The 19,164-nt window shown below is 39.2% G+C and overlaps 1 protein-coding gene across 1 annotated transcript in view; it reads right to left on the bottom strand.

Annotated features, from left to right (window-relative positions):
• The window catches only part of eif3hb (eukaryotic translation initiation factor 3, subunit H, b), a 146,729-nt gene extending 141,446 nt beyond the window's left edge, over positions 1-5,283 (bottom strand). The window contains exons 1-2 of the mRNA XM_020516267.2: positions 5,114-5,283; positions 558-657 (exon numbers count right to left, since the gene is read on the bottom strand). Of these exons, the coding sequence (XP_020371856.1) occupies positions 558-657; positions 5,114-5,270 (257 nt within the window). The 5' untranslated portion in view covers positions 5,271-5,283. The remainder of the gene's footprint in view (positions 1-557; positions 658-5,113) is intronic.
• Between the last annotated feature and the right edge of the window lie 13,881 nt (positions 5,284-19,164).

Below are 19,164 nucleotides of genomic sequence, written 5' to 3'. Positions count from 1 at the left end.
ATGGGAGCATATAGAACCAGAGGGCATAGTCTCAGAATAAAGGGATGCCAATTTAAGACTACGATGAGGAGGAATTTCTTCTCTTATAGGGTTTAGTGTCTTTGGACCTCCTTGCCACAGAAAGGAGTAGGGGTAGAGTTCTTGTGCATATTTAAGGTTGAGATAGATAGATTCTTGATCAGTAGCAGAATCCAGGCTTACAGGGAAAGGGCAGGAAAGTGGAAGTGAAAAATATTCAATCAGCCCTGATCCTACTGAATGGCAGCACAGTCTCAAGAGGCCGAATGGCCTATTTCCTGTTTCTTAATGTCTTATGGTCTTAAAAAGGTGCTTCCACAATAGCCAGTTAAATGGATTTTGAATGAACGCTAAATTTTTCGGTAATACACATTTCTTCAATAAAAATGAGAAAATGCTGGAGAAAATTCTATTTCTCTCTCCAGATACTGCCAGACCTGTTGAGTTTCTCTCATTTTCTCATTTTATTCCAAATTTCCAGCATCCATGGTATTTTGATTTTATTTAAGCTTTTAATTATTCTCTGTGGGCAAACATACCCTTCAGGTGTGAAATCTTTCTCCTTACAAACTTCCATTAATTTTGGAGTCAACCTGTATGCCTTCAGCGAAAGAGAGCCTTGTGCAGTTTTAAGCGGATCTAAAATACAAGAGAAAAGGAGTAGGTTTATTGATAAAAGTACATACATTCAGCAGAAAAACAGCCAATCAAATGATATCATGTCAGTATACAATAGAATGGTCAAGACCGTTGTGTCAGTCATATTGACTCTGCTCCATTATTACATTTCTCTACTTACAGGATACCTGACAAACAAAGACACATACTAAATAAGATCTGGGATAACCTTGCCTCATAATGAAGAGGGCAAATTATGGTCAGAAAGTACTCAAGATACACAAAGGGTAGGGTGCATCTGTAGAAACAGGAACAACTTTGACTTTTCTGTCATCTTAACAATAGGAACAAAGTTAGAAAAAAGCCTTGTGACAAACACTGAGAACATCAACAGAGGGTGAAAAACATTTCCTTACCAACCTACTGGAGATGACAGTCAATAGATGTGAAGCTGGCAAAGCCCAGCAGGTCAATCAGCATCCAAGGAGCAGGAAAGTCAACGTTTCAGGCCAAAACCCTTCGTCCCTATTGGAGATGCATCCATTCAACACCATAGTCATGAGCCTAATTTAATTGGATGTAATTTAATGGAACCTGATGGAAGAGGTTGCTGACAGTGTTCCCAAGTCAATCAAAGTTTGTGTTGAGGTAGTTTGCTGTCACCATCCTCTTCCCTTGACTAAGTCTAAGGCCTTATTTGGAATACAGTGTTAACAGAAAAATCTCGAGCAGTCTGTTCACTACAGTCTTTGAGAAGAGGGTTTTGACTTAAACTATATGTCATCTATTGCATGACAGCAATCAGGTATAAATTACATTAGGATGTTAGAACTGTTACTAAGATTTCAACCTACAAAGATCCTAAGATGTTCTGCTTTGCCGTACCTAATTGGTGGAGCTTAAAGCTGTCTTCAGCAATAACTTTTTCAGAACCGTTACCTCAGTAACAATGCCGTTCAGCCATTTGTCCAAAAGAGAAGATCGAAGTAGAGATAACACAATCAAGCCTACCCCAGCTGACAGCCTCCCTCTCCCAGAGCCCATTTCTGAAAAAGGGTCCTGACCCTAAACAAAAACTTTCCTGCTCCTCCGATGCTGCCTGGCCTGCTGTGCTCCTCCAGGTCCACACTGTGTTATCTCTGACTCCAACATCAGCAGTTCTTACTATCTCTGAGAGTTTGTTGCCATTTTCAGCTTGATGTGCTCAATGGATGATCTAACTTAGCCTTCTTGGGAGATACCCACCATCATAAAACCCTGGCCTTTAGTCATTTTTGTCAGTCCATGTAATATCAAGAAAGACTGCACTGTGAACAGCAAAGTTTACTGGCCCTGTAACACCCTGATTGCTGTGTTAAAGACTCCAGAATGAGTCGCATCTCTAACCAAGCTTCTCTAGTACTGCAAGTCTTGCATTTATTAGCCAAAGTAGAAAATCACCCAAATGTATCCAGTTCAAAAAATCTAAGTCAAATCCAATACAGCCAATCACTGCTCCATCAACCCACTCTCAATCATCAGCAAATTTAGAGAAGGGGATCTCTGACATTACTATCAAGTGGCACTTATTTACCAATAACCTGTTCACTGATGCTCAGTTTGGGCTCTGATCAGGCTACTCAAGCTGTGGTGTAAATATGGACAAAAGAGCTGAACAGAAGGGGAGATGACAGCAACATTATGGCAGTACTGAACATAGTGCAGGATTAAGAAGCCGAAAACAAATTGAAGTGGAAATCAGGGGCAAAACTCTCCACTCCCTGGAGTAATCTCTCGCACAAAGGTAGATGATTGTGATTGCTGCAGACCAATTGTTTCAGCCCAAGTCCAGGAATATCACTGCATGTATTTTTCACTTCAGTGTCCTAAGCCCAACCAAGAAGTTAGGACATCTGCAGATGATTGGAAATTGCACAATGTCATTCATCTCTTCAAATCACAAATAAAATTATGCTCAAACGCAATAAGACCAGGACAAGATTCAGACTGGGTTGATAAGTGGCAAGCAACATGCATGCTGGACCTATGACAGGCAATGACCATCTCCAACAAGAGAATGAACAATTTCCTTACGACATCTAGCAGCATTTCCAGCATTCAAATGCCGACAACACCCTAATTTACACCATTAACCAGAAATATAATTGGACCAGCCAATACTGACTCCCCAAAACTTGTCCATTATCAACAAGGCACAAAAAAGGCAAGATGTATTTATATAGTGCTTTTCCAACCTCAGCACATGCCAAAATACTTACTTGAAAAACAGGAAATGCAAAAGGCTATTTCCACACAACAAAGAACAACCAGATAATGCATGTTGGTGAAGCTAAGGAATAAACATCGATTAGCACGTCGGTGCATGATAGAATACTGCCCACATGCCTGATTAGTAAAATATCAACAATAGCCAAAAAGACTGGCATTCACCCATGACTTAAATATAATTGCCTTCATCTCCAGCACATCTGAAGTGCAAAATCTATATGATGCAGCATCTTGCCAATACATCTTCAATCAACATTATTGCCAAAACCTATTACTACAAAGGCAACAGTCGCATTGTGACATCACCAGTTCCACATTTTCTTCCAAGTCTTATGCAATACTCACTTAGAAATAAATACTATTTCTTCATTGTTACTGAGCCCAAATCCTGGAACACCTCTCTGTAACCCCATACAAACATCACTTTGGGAGTATCTTAATCACACAATAACTAGTGTTGCTAACCACACCCACATTTCATAAATGGATAAAAATGTTGCATAAAAGGAACCTACACCTCATTACGGTGATCCCTCTATACTTGTTGGGAAAAATAAACTTTATCTAAATATGAGCTCGTGCACTGATGGAGTAAGTTGCTTTGGTAGAATACTAAGTATCCAGGGGTTACATTTTATATTACTGATCAGTCAAGTCGAACTCCAGACATTTTCTGGAACAATAAACTGAAATGCATCTGAAGAAAATGACCGCCTTGGGGAAGAGAACCTGATTCTCAAACATCTACATTTCTGAGGAGAATGGAAAACTGGTGCTCGAGGGCAGTGCGAGATACACTGCTGGGACAGAGTAAAGAGAACCTTAAGTTCTATTTAAATCGTACTAAATCAGACAAACCTGGAAATGCTTAAAGATGACATAGTGTCCAGAAAATGTGGAAAAAAGGAAGTATCTAGCACTACCAAACATTCAAAGGGAATGCATTATCTACAAATGTCTTGCAAGTGACAAATCTGGCTTTTGTCCAATCAGCATTAAGCAGTATTCTCTGAATAGGAAATACAGACAGACAACCTATAGGGAGTTATTGAAGAGTAATGTGTGGTAACTCCAGTTTCCTTAACTTGCTATTTACTCAAAATCCATGGTGTGGAAAATTGTTGCTCCTATTCTTGTCTAGCAAACTATGCTGACTTACTAGATGCATTGGGTAGATTTCAAACCAAGTGTAGTTTTAACCTAGATGTAAAAATCTGAATATTGTCAATCAAAATGCATAGCGAAATCAAGTTACTTAACATAATTTCATTTTGTGCCCGAAGAGACGAAACTGATGCAGTTTTCTTCCGACAAAAGATTTGGGTTTAGTCACATTTCAATAGCACCATTTTCAAGGTACATGGGTTTTAATTCCATACTAATTATATTAGCCAAGCTTGAAGTAACATATTAAGTATTTTCAAATAAATGGAAAACTGAACAGAAAGAGAAACAAAACAAATTCCTACATAAGTAATTATGTAGAACAGAACATTTGATAAAAATGGAAAATTCAAGAGAAAATGGTAAAAAAAATTCCAATGAATAAAGTATATTTTAACAGCTTTTCAACTGTAATCCGATTGTTAACATACTGAAACAATTTTTGTGTTACCCAAAGATTAATCGTGCTCATTAGTATTTTTTCTGACAGATATTCAGGATGTAACATTTACTTCTCGGTTGGAAACTTTGTAACAGCCTGCCAGCTATGGCAAATAGTGAGCTTGGGGAAGGCAATAAAGATGTTTTACCTACAGCTATGATACTGCACAGAACATCTGGTTTAGTGAGTAAAGGAAACGCCACTAAATGGGCAGAAAAAAGAAAATCTTTGTGCTAAGAACAGTCTACGTTTTGTGAGCGCCTGTCAGAGGTGCAATCTGGCAAAATGTGTCATAACCGTAAGGTCACGTACTGAGCCAGACTCAAGCAATCAGTTTTTGTTAGACATCTGGTCCTGTTCCACCCGCCATCAACAAGGGGGAAGAGGAATGAAAAAAAATTGAAGCAGCAACTTCAGCATTCCAGAATGTACACATCAGGGCTCTGATAGCAAGAAAAATAAACAGCAAGAAGGAAACCCTGTCTAGACTGAGCTGCTGCTGGGGCTGAGGCAGACACTGGGCTGGTATTTACTGAGAGGGACTGCCAGGCAGCACTGCCAGGTAAACAGTGAAGTAGAAATGAATAGGAAAACGTCACTGACCATAGATGAGGACCACAGACTCTTCAATTGCGTGTTGGTAACTAAACTGGGAGTCCAACAAAGCTCGACTGACGAAAGAGCCATAGTAGGTTGACTGGTACCAGCCAACATGGAGGTGGTCTATGTTAACATGACGCAAGCTTCTCATCATTTCCATTTGGTATTGAACTGTAAAACAAACAGAAAGAACCTTTTTTTTCAATTTTAAGCAGAGTTACAATGAGATTTACACTGCTCAAATATTTTATGATCAGACTCTGTCTATAAATGATAGAACACAAATCATTAAACACCATTCTCAAGTATTAACTCTGCAGAAGGGAGTACTGCTGCGTATATTTGACGTAAAACCTATTGGCACCACTTGATAATTATCTCAGTTTGATCCCTGCTGAAAATCTACTTCTGGTCAGGATTTAAGATTCAAGCACATTATTATGCTTATGTGTAGAAACTTTTGCAAGTCAGAAAAAAAACGCGCAAACGATAACATACTCCAGCAAAAACCTTAGAATTACTAGTCTAGATAATTGGAAACTATTTAGATAGTGGGACATACTACGTAGCATTCAATACTATCATTTAGTTACACGTTCTTTAACTTGTACAGAATTAATAATCAATCTGTAACACCGACACATTATTATTAGATATTAAAGTATATAATAACGATCACCCAAGATCGTAGAGGGCTTTCACAAATGTCCAACTTACCTTGTGTACTGATAGCCATTATTTGGGCTAGAGACCACAAAAGGTACAATTTTAACCCATTTTCTTTTAAAATACTGTTTGAAGAAAGTCTAAAATGCTCAACACCAAAATACAGAATGGCCAGTTACATCCAAGACACAAATTCCACAAGGCTGATAAGTCAAAGTTGACCACACTGAACTTGCCTACTACTCAAATCCCAAAACAATCCTTTGTTGCTTCAAACTAGAAACATGCCTGATGGCTTATAACCATTCCAAACAACCAGAGTATTTAAAATCTTCGAGATCTATTAGGGATTGGACAATACCCACACAAGAACAGGAGTAGGCCATTCAGCCCTCAAACCTGTTCCATCATTCCAGACAATGGCTGATCATCTATCTCAATGCCATATTCATGCAATATTCCTACATCCCTTGGTATCATCAGTAACTAGAAATCTGTAAATGTCTGTTTTGAACTTAATGATTAAAATTCCACAGCCCCTTCAGTTTGAGAATTTTAAAGATTCACCAACCTCCAAGTGAAGAAGTTCTTCATTTCACTGCAATAAATGACTATGTTAGAGACTAGTAACATCCTCAAAACATTAACTGGTGCCCAAACATGTTTTCACCTTCATAAATCCACGTGGATTCTATCCAATCAGACAAATATTTTCTAAAGATCCTCTAATCACATCCTTTATAACAAATCCTGATATCTTCCTGACAACTAATATCAGGCTAACAGGTCTACATGTTCCCTGCTTTTTAGGCTCCTTTCTTAAACAGTGGGGTTACATTTGCACCTTCAGGCACTTTTGGCGAATTAATCGAATTTTAAAAGAAGATCACCAGTGTATCCACTATCTCTCCAGCCAGCGCTTTCAACTCTCGAGGTGGGTCCTGGATATTTCTCAACTTTCAGCTCCATTAACTTCTCCAATACAACTTTCGTAATAGGTCTATTTGTTTTTCAGTTCCACGCTTGCACTAGAGTGCTAGATTTAATTATTTCAGAAAGACCACTTGTATCTTCCTCCGTGAAGATGTAGGCAAAGTACTTATTTAGCTTTTTTGCTATTTCTTAATTTCCCATTATAAATTCTCCTGTCTCTGCCTGTAATGGATCCACATTTCTCATGGCTCATCTTTCTCTTCTTAGCGCTCTGCTTTTCCTGTAGAATACCCTTGCCTTCAAAGTAAAATACATACTAGTTTGAAAACCAAGCATCAATTTCTTAAATACTAGCCATGGCCTACTTACTGCCAAACCTTTTAATTTATTTTTCCAATCCACTATATGCAACTTCTTCCTCATACCTTCAAAATTGTCCAGGTTTATTTTTAAGACCCTACACCCAAATTGAACTACTTGAAAATTCAATCAATCATACTATGGTCACTATTCCCTGAAGGCTCTTCTAAAACAAGATCTTAAAAAATTATCCGAACATGAGATGTGGATGCTGCTGGTGAGTACAGCATTTATTGCCCATTCCTAATTGCTCAGAGGGCAATTAAGAGTCAACTACACTGCAGTGGATGTGGAGTTTCAGGTAAGCCAGATCAGGCAAGGATGGCAGACCTTTTTTACAGAACTGTTGTCAATGAGCCAAATGTTTTCTGTAACATTGGACAGGTCGCAATTAGGCTAACTTTTAATTCCAGTTTTTGTGGATTTCAGATTTCCACTATCTGCCATACTATGACGTGAATCCAGAATATAAGCCTGAGCTGTGGATTACTATTCCAGGATTATTAGATGGGCGGCACTTCTGTCTCACAGCACCAGAGACCCAGGTTCGATTCCACCCTTAGGCGACTGTCTGTGTGGAGTTTGCACATTCCCGTGTCTGTGTGGCTTTACTCCGGGTGATCCAGTTTCCTCCCACAGTACAAAGATGTGCAGGTTAGGTGGATTGGCCATGCTAAATCACCCATAGTGTCCAGGGGATGTGCTAGATGGATTAGCTATGGGAAATGCAGGGTTACAGGGATAGGGCAAGGCGGTGGTCGGGTCTTCAGAGGGTTGATGTGGACTCGATGGGTCAAATGGCCCACTTCCACACTGTAGGGATTCTATGATTACCACTATGCTATTTCCTCACCATCATTAGCTCATTATCACTCTATAATGCTAGATCTAAAATGGCCCATGCCCTAGTTGGTTCCTCAACTTATTGATCCAGAAGACCCTCCCAAACAAATTCCAGGAATTCCTCCTCCACAACCTTTATGCTCATTAGATTTATCCAGTCTACATGTCGATGGAAGTCACCCATGATAATGCATTCCCTTGCCTCCATGCATCTCTAATTTCTCAATTTATACCATGCCTTACAATACCAAAACTGTTTAACCACTCCTGCTTATGTTTACTGAGTCTTGCTTGAACCAAGATTCCACACTATGTTCTTCTCTCACTGATACACTGAGCATGTCCATCATTGTCACCGCTACCATTATCTCCTTCCATCCCTCCTGAAGTTAGACTATCCTTTAACATTCGTCTCCCAAGATTTGATCACCCTACAGCAAGGTCTTCATAATGGCAATTAAATAATACCCTTTTAACTCTATACCGCCATCAGCTCATCTATCTTGTTGTGAATGTTGCATGCATTCAGGTAGACTGCTTTTAATTCTGCCTTTTTACACTATTGTGCAATTTGAACCTAGGATTTGTTTCTGCTGCTTTCCACTGTTGGTTATAGCATTTCTGCTTCCCATAACTACGTTGGCTTTTATTCTACCCAAATTCACGCTTGGCATCCCTTCCCCCAACAAGCGAGTTTAAACCCTCCAGAACATAACTAGCCTATCTTCCAACAACACATCCCATGAAAGCATTTTTAAACAACAGATATAATTATGTAAATCTGAAAACCATTATGAAGCATCCACCAGGTTTTCCCTATAAAAATTACAGAATTCAAGATATCAGTTAGCATTGTTGTTCATCTTGGTTGACAAAAAAATTAAATATAAGCATTCTTAGCAATCACTTCTCATTACTGTTTAATTAAATAAAGACTCCGTCTCAAAGTACGTTTACCAACAGTAACTTGAATCAAAATGCCTGTAGGCGTTATGTCAATTATACTTTCAACTCTATTTGGCAGAATGCAGCATCTTGCACTAACTAAGAATTACATGTACAGGGTTTCATTTAAATTCTGACAAATAAAATTTAAAAGCTTTTTTCAAAATATGAGCTATATACTTTGTTTTAAAACATGTCCTTCCAGCATGTAAAACTGTTCAATGAAAGGGAAAACTACTTTCCACCTGAAAGCAATATTATTAAATAATAGATAAAGGTTATAGATCATTTTTATTTATCTTAAAGAGAATTATTAATGATTACCTTCATTGATTTCATGGTTAGAATTTAAAAGTCACAGGACAGGGTAGAATGGCATGTTACCAGTAGGTGGTTCAAGCTGCTACACTTAGGAAGGCAAGTCAATCAATAGGCTGTCATTATTCTTTTCCAGAGGGTCATCATTATGTTGCCAGCAGTGCTGTAAACTGATCCCCTCGGACAGGTCTTGCATTAATTGATCTCTTAAATTTTTGAACAACAATTTCTGTTTCCCAAACATACAATTTTATGGTGCTAATCAAATTATTCAGTTTTATACTCATTCAGTTGCAACTTCATAAAAATAACTTGTTAAACTGAATCAACTTGTGACTGGTTCGCTATGTTAAAATCTAGTACTATTTGGGCTTAATCATCTCACTTGACCTTTAGACTACAAATCTCATCCCAAACCTTTCATGCTATAACTTGTCAGCAGACAAGACTGGAATCCTCGAGCTGCAGTGGGAAAGTCAGACAGAATAGCTTAGTACATAGCAACAGTAGTGAAGAGTGGGAAAAGCAAATCAGGAACTGAGTAAAGGAAATTGATGAGAAAAGCCAGAAGAGAGCTGCAGCAGCTTTTACTTCTATGGGTCAAGTTCCATTTTCCAGTTCTTCACCCTGAACAGGCTCATATTGCAAAGAACAACACTGTTTCCGAAACACTGGCCAAGTCTGCTGACAAAGCACCATTATAGCTACAATTTTGAAAACACAGAAGCTCATTAGGAACATGATGTGGTCATATACCAAAGTGATAAGACGTGGCATCATATCTGCAATTCCCCAAATGGTAACTTGCTAATAATACTATGCCAAGAGGGAGGTGCTAGCCACTTCCCACAGGGAGAAAAATCAATCACGTGGTTTCATTAATCTCATTTAGACTACAGGTGCCAATATGCTGCAGGGTAAACTAATACATTATTTAATAAAAGCTCTCTTGAGCCAATACTCCAATGCAGCAATGGACTTGTGTAACACTCTGAATTCATCATCTCAGTCTGCCACGATAACAACCGCGCCTATAATCATCTCACACAGCATCCTTATATTAAATTTTCTGAAAATCTGTGCAATCAATTGACACCAAATTTGGAAGGCTAAAGGATGCTTCTCTGCAGATAAATGTGGTGAAAAACAAAAATTTCACGTGCTCATTAAGCTTTGTGCCAGATTTGGAGTCGGTGGTGAATCATTTTGGCTGATTTCAATAACCTTTCAGCAGCTGGATAAACTGTCCATAAACGAGGAAGTAAAGTAACTGCAAAAATGTTCTTCAGCTTTATCCAAAGCTTTGGATACCTTCTCAGAATGAAGAGCTGACAGGTGAAAATTCACATGCCTGGAAGTTAAATGAATTCAACGAACAAAATTATAATAGCTTCTCAAAGAAATAAAAAAATCAATTTTTTTTGTTGCTTGTGTTATCCCAGGAGACCGTCATGCTCATTAAAAATACTTTAAACAGCTTATTGCAGTTGGCAAGTGCTATTGAAATGCTGTACCATTTCAATTGTTTCAGGGAACTGCAGCTTTACTATATCTCCAATGCTATAATTAAAAACATGAAATCAAATCTCTTCATCAAGACAAGGATTAACTGCTTCTCATGACCGATGAATTCTCAAGAACAAGAACATTGTCACAAAAATTAGATATTAAAATTAGATAATAATTCTTAATTTTCATTTCGTTTTCAAAATTGTGAAAATATGAATGCATGTTTTATAAACTTCAAGATTTAGTGTGTGCTTTTGTGCTGCTGGGAAACAGTTTTAGGTGCCTACTGAATAAAGTTAACTATGTAACTCATTATGAGGAGCTCTTGTGGTACCCTAGTAGTTATGCCTAACTCTGGATCAGAAGGTCTAGATTCAAGTCCCATCCAGTCCAGAGGTAGGTGATAACATCTGTGAACAGGTTGATTAGAAAAGAACTACAACTCATAATCTTGCAATCTGGCATTTTAATGCAGTTCAAAAAAAGTTCCAGGTCCATCTCTGGGAAACAGCTTTAATTCCATTTGTCATGAGACAAAAAAGCAGTCTAATTGTAGGGAAGGTCTTAAAAACTTCAGTCTGTTTTTCAAAATTGAGTATAACATTACAGAAAAGAGAAGACTTCCATCTAACATCTCCTGACATTAAAAAATGGTCAATGAAAAAGTGCAGCTCCCTTTTATCACTGAAATAAAAACAAAAAAGCTAGAAATGTTCAGCAGATCAGAGAACATCTAAAGAGCAAGAGATAGACAGCAAGTACAAGTGCAAGAGCGAAAGAGTGAAAAAGAGAGAGTTAGTAACTCATATTACTGACCTTTTGTCAGCCAGGGACAAACTCTCAAATACAGCAGTCAGGAATGACGTCGTGCCAAATTTTAGAACGTGTATTTAAAGAAAGAAAATTGCAACACCTGAAGTCAAATCAGAATGTATTAGTCCAGCGAATAGCGGGCGCTGGAAAACCAACTGATATGGTTGATAGCATGGCATCGCTGGTAATAAGTCACTGCTCAAGCATTGGATTAAACAAATATTTCATGCCTCCCCATTTCTCAAACTTGTCTCAACAAAGCTGAATGAGGTCAAAGTTTGTCGTAGCATAGGTAAATAAATGTTCAGTTTTGAGAGTCTACCTGTGAACTAATCTGGTGAATATTAGTGACATTATATATCTTAACAAACAAAAGAGAAGGTATTTGACAGGGCAGAGGGTAGGAGCAATTAAATAACGAAAAGGGATGATAGTTCAAGCCAAAATTGGGGTCAAAGTAAATAAAAGCAAGACATGGGTCCACAGGTGCAGGAAGGTGTAACAAGAGAACCATTATGAGCATTTCCTGCCCAATAAAAAAATGTGGTTCAGATTGTAATGTTAAAGCTGAGAGAGAGAAGGGGGTGGGGGGGGAGCAGAAACAAGAATTCTATATGCCAGTTATTGTGTCATGTGTAAAAAGAAGGGCGTTAGAATCAAAGTTATTACTGGGTACTTGGGAAAAACTTCACATAATCAATCATCATGACGCATAAATCCCCAGGACATGATCAGGTGTTTCCCAGAACTTTGTGGGAAGCTAGGGAAGTGATTGCTGGGCCCCTCACTGCGATATCTGTATCATCGACTGCCATGGATGAGGTGCCCGAAGACTGGAGGTTGGCTGATGTGGGTCCATTATTTAAGAAAGGCTGTACGGAAATGCCAGGGTACTATAGACTGGTGAGCCGTGCGTCAGTGGTGGGTAAGTTGATGGAGGGCAATTCTGAAGGACAGGATTTACACGCATTTGAAAAGGCAATGACTGATTAGAGACAATCAACATGGCTTTGAGAGTGGGAAATCGTGTCTCACTATCTTGATTGAGTTTTTTGAAGAGGTGACAAAGAAGATTCATGAACGCATGCGATCTGGGGGAGCTAGCCAATTGGATACATAATTGACATAAAAGGAGACAAAGGGTCAAAGTAGAAAGCTGCTTTTCGGACTGGAGGCCTGTGACCAGCCGTGTGCCGCAAGGATCAATGCTGGGTCCATTGCTTTTAATCATTTATGCAAATGATTTGGATGTGAATAAAGGAGGCATGGCGAGTAAGTTTGCAGGTGACACTGAAATAGGTGGTGCAGTGAACAGTGGAGAACATTTATCTCAGAGTACAAAAGGACCTTGATCAGATGGGCCAATGAGCCAAGGAGTGGAATTTGAAGTTTCATTTTGGCAAATGTGAAGTATTGAATTTTGGTAAGGCAAACCAGGGCCAGACTTATACAGTTCATGGTCAAGCCCTAGGGAGTGTTGCTGAATAAAGAGACCTAGGGGGTGCAGGTGCATAGTTCCTTGAAAGTGGAGCCGTAGGTGTTAAGGTCCATGAAGGTGGTGCTTGGCATGCTTCATTGGTCAGAACATTGCGTATAGGAGTTGGGGCGTCATGTTGCAGCTGTACAGGACATTACTGAGGCCACTTTTTGAATAGTGCGTTCAATTCTAGTTGCCTTTCCTTTTTAGGAAGGATGTTAGCTCGAGAAGGTGCAGAAAAGATTTAGAAGGATATTGCCACAACTGGAGGGTTTGAGATATAGGGAGAGGCTGAATAAACTGGGACCATTTTTTGCCTGGAACGTAGGAGGCCGAGGGTGACCTTATAGAGGTTTATAACATTATGAGGGGCATGGATAGGGTAAATACACAAGGACTTTTTCCCAAGGGTGGAGGAGTCCAAATCGAGACAGCATAAGTTTAAGGTGAGAGAGGAAAGATTTAAAGAGGACCTGAGGGATAACTTTTTCATGCACAGGGTGGTGTGTACATAGAATGAGCTGCCAGAGGAAGTGGTGGAGGCTGGTACAATTACAACAATTAAAAAGCATCTGGATGGATATATGAACAGAAAGGGTTTCGAGGGATATAGGCCAAATGTTGGAAAATGGGACTAGGTCAGACTGGGATGGCTAGTCAGTGCAGATGATTTGGACCAAGATTCTATTTCCATGTTTTATGACTCTGTGACTATGTGCTTTGGTTAAAGGGGAGCCCAATGTCCTGTACTTGGATTTCTGAAATGCATTTGACAAAGTGCCACATAAAAAGGTAATTGTGCTAAAAAAGAGCTCATGGAGCAGGAAGTAACATATCAGCACAGACTGAAGACTGAATGGCTGGCAGAAAACAGAAGGCATGAATAAAATAGGTCTTTTTCAGTTTGGCAGCATATGACAAGTGGAGTCCTGCAGAGGATGTGTGTGTGAGAGGATTGTATTGGGTTCTGTAAGTCAATGACTGAGATGAGGGGGATGAAGGCACAGTGGTTAAATTCACAGGTGATACAAAGATAGGGAAGAATGAATGGTATGAAGATGACAACCCATCTATATCAGTCTACTACCGTGGAGTATAACTTGGGAAAATATGAAGTTGTTAATTTGGCAATGAAAAAGAAATTGATTGAAATGGAGGTCAACTGCAGAATTGAGGTCCAAAAGGTTCACGTGCAAAGTCACAACAAATTAGCATGCAGACACAAGTGATTAAGACTGTTGGAAAACTACCCTTTATTATGAGAGGAATTAAACATAGAAGTAAGGACATTATACAGGGCATTCATAAGACCACATACTACATGCAGTTTTAGTCTCCTTATTTAATGAAGGATGTAAATGTACTGGAGGAGGTTGAGAGAAACTTCACCAGATTGATACCTGGAATGAGCGGGCTGTCTTATAAGAAAAGATTGGAAAGGCTGCACTTGCTTTTAATGAGGTTTAAGGATAATTTGTTTTAAGTTTATAAAGGCACTGAATAGTTTTGACAAGGTGGTCTTGGGAAAAATGTTTACTCTTGTGGGTTCACTCTTTTTGGACAGAGTTGAGGAAGATTTTTTGTTCCCTCCTGAGGATTGTATGGCTTTGGAACTCTCTGCATTAGAATATGGAGGACGTGCCGTCTATAGTTACAAGGGGTAGTTGGAAATGTGGAATCTGGGACAAAAACAAATCAGCCATGATCTTACTGAATGGCAACAGTAAGCTTGAAGGGTTGAATGGTCTACTTCTGCTCCTAATTCGTACGTTCATATAAGATGAGCACGCAGTCTAATTGAAATATGGGACTGTCTCCCTGTGACAGGTTGGTCACCTGCCACCATCTCAATATACCCCCTCCCACCAAACTCTCTACAGTACAAAATCTCTTTAAAACTTAAGCAGATGAGAGGCAGGTTGGGTTTAGATTTACAATATTAAAAAAAAATTACTCCCCACCCAACTGAAATCCACCAGTTTCTGGGGGTTAAAATTATGCAGGAGTCAATGTTGAGCATTAAGACAGCAATAACCTATATTAATACACTTATTAAATTATAGCATGTTCCAAAGCACATTAAAGAATAGCACTTGCAATAAGAGGAAAATAACTTCACTGGGGATAGTGATTAGGAAGCATAATTGAAGACTAAGATGAAAAAAATGGGTTCTACATGCTTTTTGAAGTACAGTTGAAAGGAGATGGTAAAGGAATTCAGTGTTCAGGGGCTGGAAAGCTAAAGGCTCATCTACCAATGCCGAGTAAAGAAAATGAAAGCATTCAGAAGAGACCAGAGTCAGAAGATCAAAGGGCAGAAGTCTATCCAAAAGATGTTGCAGAAATGGAATGGAATGTCACCATGGAGAGATATGCACAGACTCAAGAATTTAAAGATCAGGAGTTGAAGGTGGAGGGAATCACATAAGAGATGGGCCTAAAGATGAAGAATTTAGAAGGATAAAGGAGACAGTGCAGAAAGTGCATAGTTCAAAAGGGAATAAAGGACATGCTGATGGGGAAGCACAATACTGTGGATGGCGGAAATCTGAAATCAGAAACTCAGCAGGCCAGGCTGCATCTTTAGAGAAACAGGGCTAAAGTTTCAAGCCACTCATCTTTCGTCAGAACTGGAAAAGTTTTTTTTTAAACAAATTAACAGGTGCAAGACATGTGCAACAAGGACAAAAGGAAGGTCTGTGGTAAGATGGAAGGCAGGAGAGATTGTATGAGCTCAGAGTTCACCCTTAGGGTCCAAAGTGGAAGGTATTGCAAAGTTGGGCTCAGTATTTGATGTTTGTAAAATGATGGGGGGGGGGGAGGAGAGATTGTGTGGTCCCTTTGAAAGATGATATGCTTTTCTCATCTTGGAGATTCTTAAAAATGTCTGCAGATGCACAGAGAGTTCATGAAATTAAAACATTTGTATCAAAGGCTGTATGGTTAGAAGAAAAAAAGCATTTTTACCAAGAAATCAGGTTTTTGAATTTAGCCAATTAATTTAAACCAGGCCCTAGATACCAAAACCCAATTAAATTTAAATCTGATGGTTTTGACTATCTAGGACCAATCTTATTGTAAGAAATTGATAGGGCATCGAGGGTATAAAAGAAGAGGCTATTTGAAAATCAGGGTGAGAGCAATTGTCATCTAAGAGAGGTTACAACCCATCAGCTCTATAGAGAAACACTGGCTCTCTCAGAATTCTATCAGCTCTCGGGGAAAAAAAAATCATCTAATTAAAGATACAGCAGCACTCTTGGGTAATATTCTTGACACCAGAATTCGATGGAGAGAGGCATGTTGGACACCGAAATTCAACGAAGAAAGGTGTTCCTGGCAGAGGATCAGAGGAGGGCATGGAGTATTCTGGAAGACACATGACTGTAATTTTGAGGGATAATGTTTCAATTTTTGTTATTAATTTGGTTAATACAAGTGGTATTTTAATCTGTTGGAACAGCATAACATTAGAATTTTATTCAGAAATAGTTGAGGTGGAATTGTTCAGTTTGCTGGTAGTTCTGCTAATTTGTTTACCTTCAGAGTTAGAAACATAAAATGTTACTTGCTGCTTATAAAGTGAGTATCAGGGTTTTTTTTTCCCCCACTTAACCACTCCTTTAATAGATTACAAGGCGAGGCAAGCTTCTCTGGGTGTTTTGGTTTTAATTATTTTGGGGGCAGTGGGGGGGGTTGATCCCTCTTTGGTAACAAACGTGATGGGACAGGAAAAGAAACATAAGATATGCCTAAAGCAGTTGTGCAACTGTCCGGAAGTGAAAATAAGAGAAAACCCAAAACATGCAAATACAAGGAAACTTAGCAAGAAGCAGGCGGAAAGCAAAGTTTTGCTATCTAGAATTATTAAACTTGATGTTTTCTGTTAGAAATGTAGGTCCCTTTTATAGTAAAACAAGAATAGCTCCAGAGTTGATTTGGAGCAGGTGATGTTCACTTGACTTTATTTTGTATTTAATCTATTTTTTAATTAACCTGTTCAGAGATTTATTACACACCTTTGGAACAGGTGGGACTTGAACCAAGGCCTCCCAAGTCCAGGGGTAGGGACTCCACCACTGCACATAACAGGGTCCCCATCATTGGACTTTGTATTTAAATTAACCCACTCCAATCAATAGGCTTTGCACATCAACAAATTAATTGGAAAACACAGGTGATTTACTGGTGATGGTTAATAGGTGATAAAACACCATGGGAGATTTGGTATGCGGGTAAGATATTCAGGTGTGTGCAATCCCTCCAGGTGGGCTCTTGTGGTGTGTTGGCAGTACTCCCATCTCTGACCCAGAAAGTCTGGATTCAATTCCCACATGCTGCAGAGAAGTGTAATTTCATCTCTGAACAGGTTGATTAAAAATATCTACTCAAAAGTGTGTAATTCAATCTCCTCCCTGGAGACTGTTATGGAGCAATGGCTGTGTCCCTACCTCTGCACCAGAAGACTTGGGTTCAAGCCTCATTTGCTCTCACGTTTTTAAAAGCTTGCCTGAAATGGTTGATGTTAAATAAAGAGCTGGGTTCTTCCCCAGTAAAGATGTAGTTGAGACAGCTATAGGAATTAGAGATAACAAGGTGTAAAGCTGGATGAACACAGCAGGCCAAGCAGAATCAGAGGAGCAGGAAAGCTGACGTTTCGGGCTAAGACCCTTCTTCAGAAAATCATTTTCTGAAGAGTCCAGGCCCGAAATGTCAGCCTTCCTGCTCGGCCTGCTGTGTTCATCCAGCTCTATACCTGGTTATCTCGGATTCTCCAGCATCTGCAGTTCCTACTATCTCTGAAGCTATAGGAAGTAGTATGTTTATAACACAGATTACTTGATTGTCTTCATTTCTGGCAAATGGAAAGGTAGAATCTAGTGTACACACTAAATTATAGATTTACAACAAAATTCTTGTGAATCTGCTCAATTTGAAATATGAATACCAGTCTAGTAAACATGAAAGACTGTAAAGTACATAAATCATTACAGGATGCGGTTTCTCAAACTCAGAACTTCGTTAGAACAAAGAATAGAATTTCAATGTTACTGATGATTATGTCTGCACAATTCATTGTGAAATAATATCAACATATAAAACTGCTGTGTTTCGCACACAATCCTTAAATTCAGGTTTACTACATCGAAACAGAACGTTTTTGGATTTGTTTTACAATTCCCGAATCCTGTCCAAAGTTTTATTTGAGAAACCAAGCTTTCCCTGAAGATTGCGCAACTTTTGAACACTCTGCCTCAGGTGGTGATGGAGGAGACATCATTGAATTGTTTTAAGGTGGAGGTAGATAACTTTTGATTCCCTTTCGTAACAAGAATGTTATTGGGGGTAGACAGGAATATGGATTTCAAAACACAAACAGTTCAGCCAGGATTTTGTTGAATGGCAGACCAGACTCGGGGCAGCAAATGGCTTGCTTCTGTTCCTAATTCATTATGTTCACATCTGATGACAATATGCCACTGATTCAAGCCCAGTAATATTGTCAGCATTCACTAAAGCAAACTGAAGCTTATAATATATGATGAACATGAGAGAAAACAGAACAAATCATTCTTTATGACAGCAGGAATTAGAACATTGTGTATTCCAACCATGAACAGAAAAATGATTACTTCTAATTGTTTTAAATAGTGGTATTTGACACTAGAGGTAAATTTACTTTGCCTTATAATCAAACTAATCAGTCAAGCACAAAACAATCAGTTCCAATTGGCATTCTTCTGAGCACCACCAATTTAATCTTTGGTTAAATACATCCCCGCTAAACAACGTTACACAACTTTAGTTTGAAACCATCTGAAAGACAATGGCAGAGATAGTAGGAACTGCAGATGCTGGAGAATCCGAGACAACAAGGTGCAGGGCTGGATGAACACAGTAGGCCAAGCAGCATCATAGGAGCAGAGAGGCTGACGTTTCGGGCCTAGACCCTTCATCAGAAAAGGGGGAGGGGAAGGGGGTTTTGAAATAAATAGGGAGAGAGTGGGAGGCGGATAGAAGAGGGATAGAGGAGAGGATAGGTGGAGAGGAAACAAACAGGTCGAAGAGGCGGGGATGGGGCCAGGAAAGGTGAGTGTAGGTAGGGAGTTAGGAAGGGGATAGGTCAGTCCAGGGAGGACGGACAGGTCAAGGGGGCGGGATGAGGTTGGTCGGTAGGAGATGGAGGTGC

Source organism: Rhincodon typus, chromosome 4 (genome assembly GCF_021869965.1).
Source record: "Rhincodon typus isolate 14 chromosome 4, sRhiTyp1.1, whole genome shotgun sequence".
Taxonomy (NCBI): domain Eukaryota; kingdom Metazoa; phylum Chordata; class Chondrichthyes; order Orectolobiformes; family Rhincodontidae; genus Rhincodon; species Rhincodon typus.
This window is presented reverse-complemented; position numbering and strand designations above follow the sequence as displayed.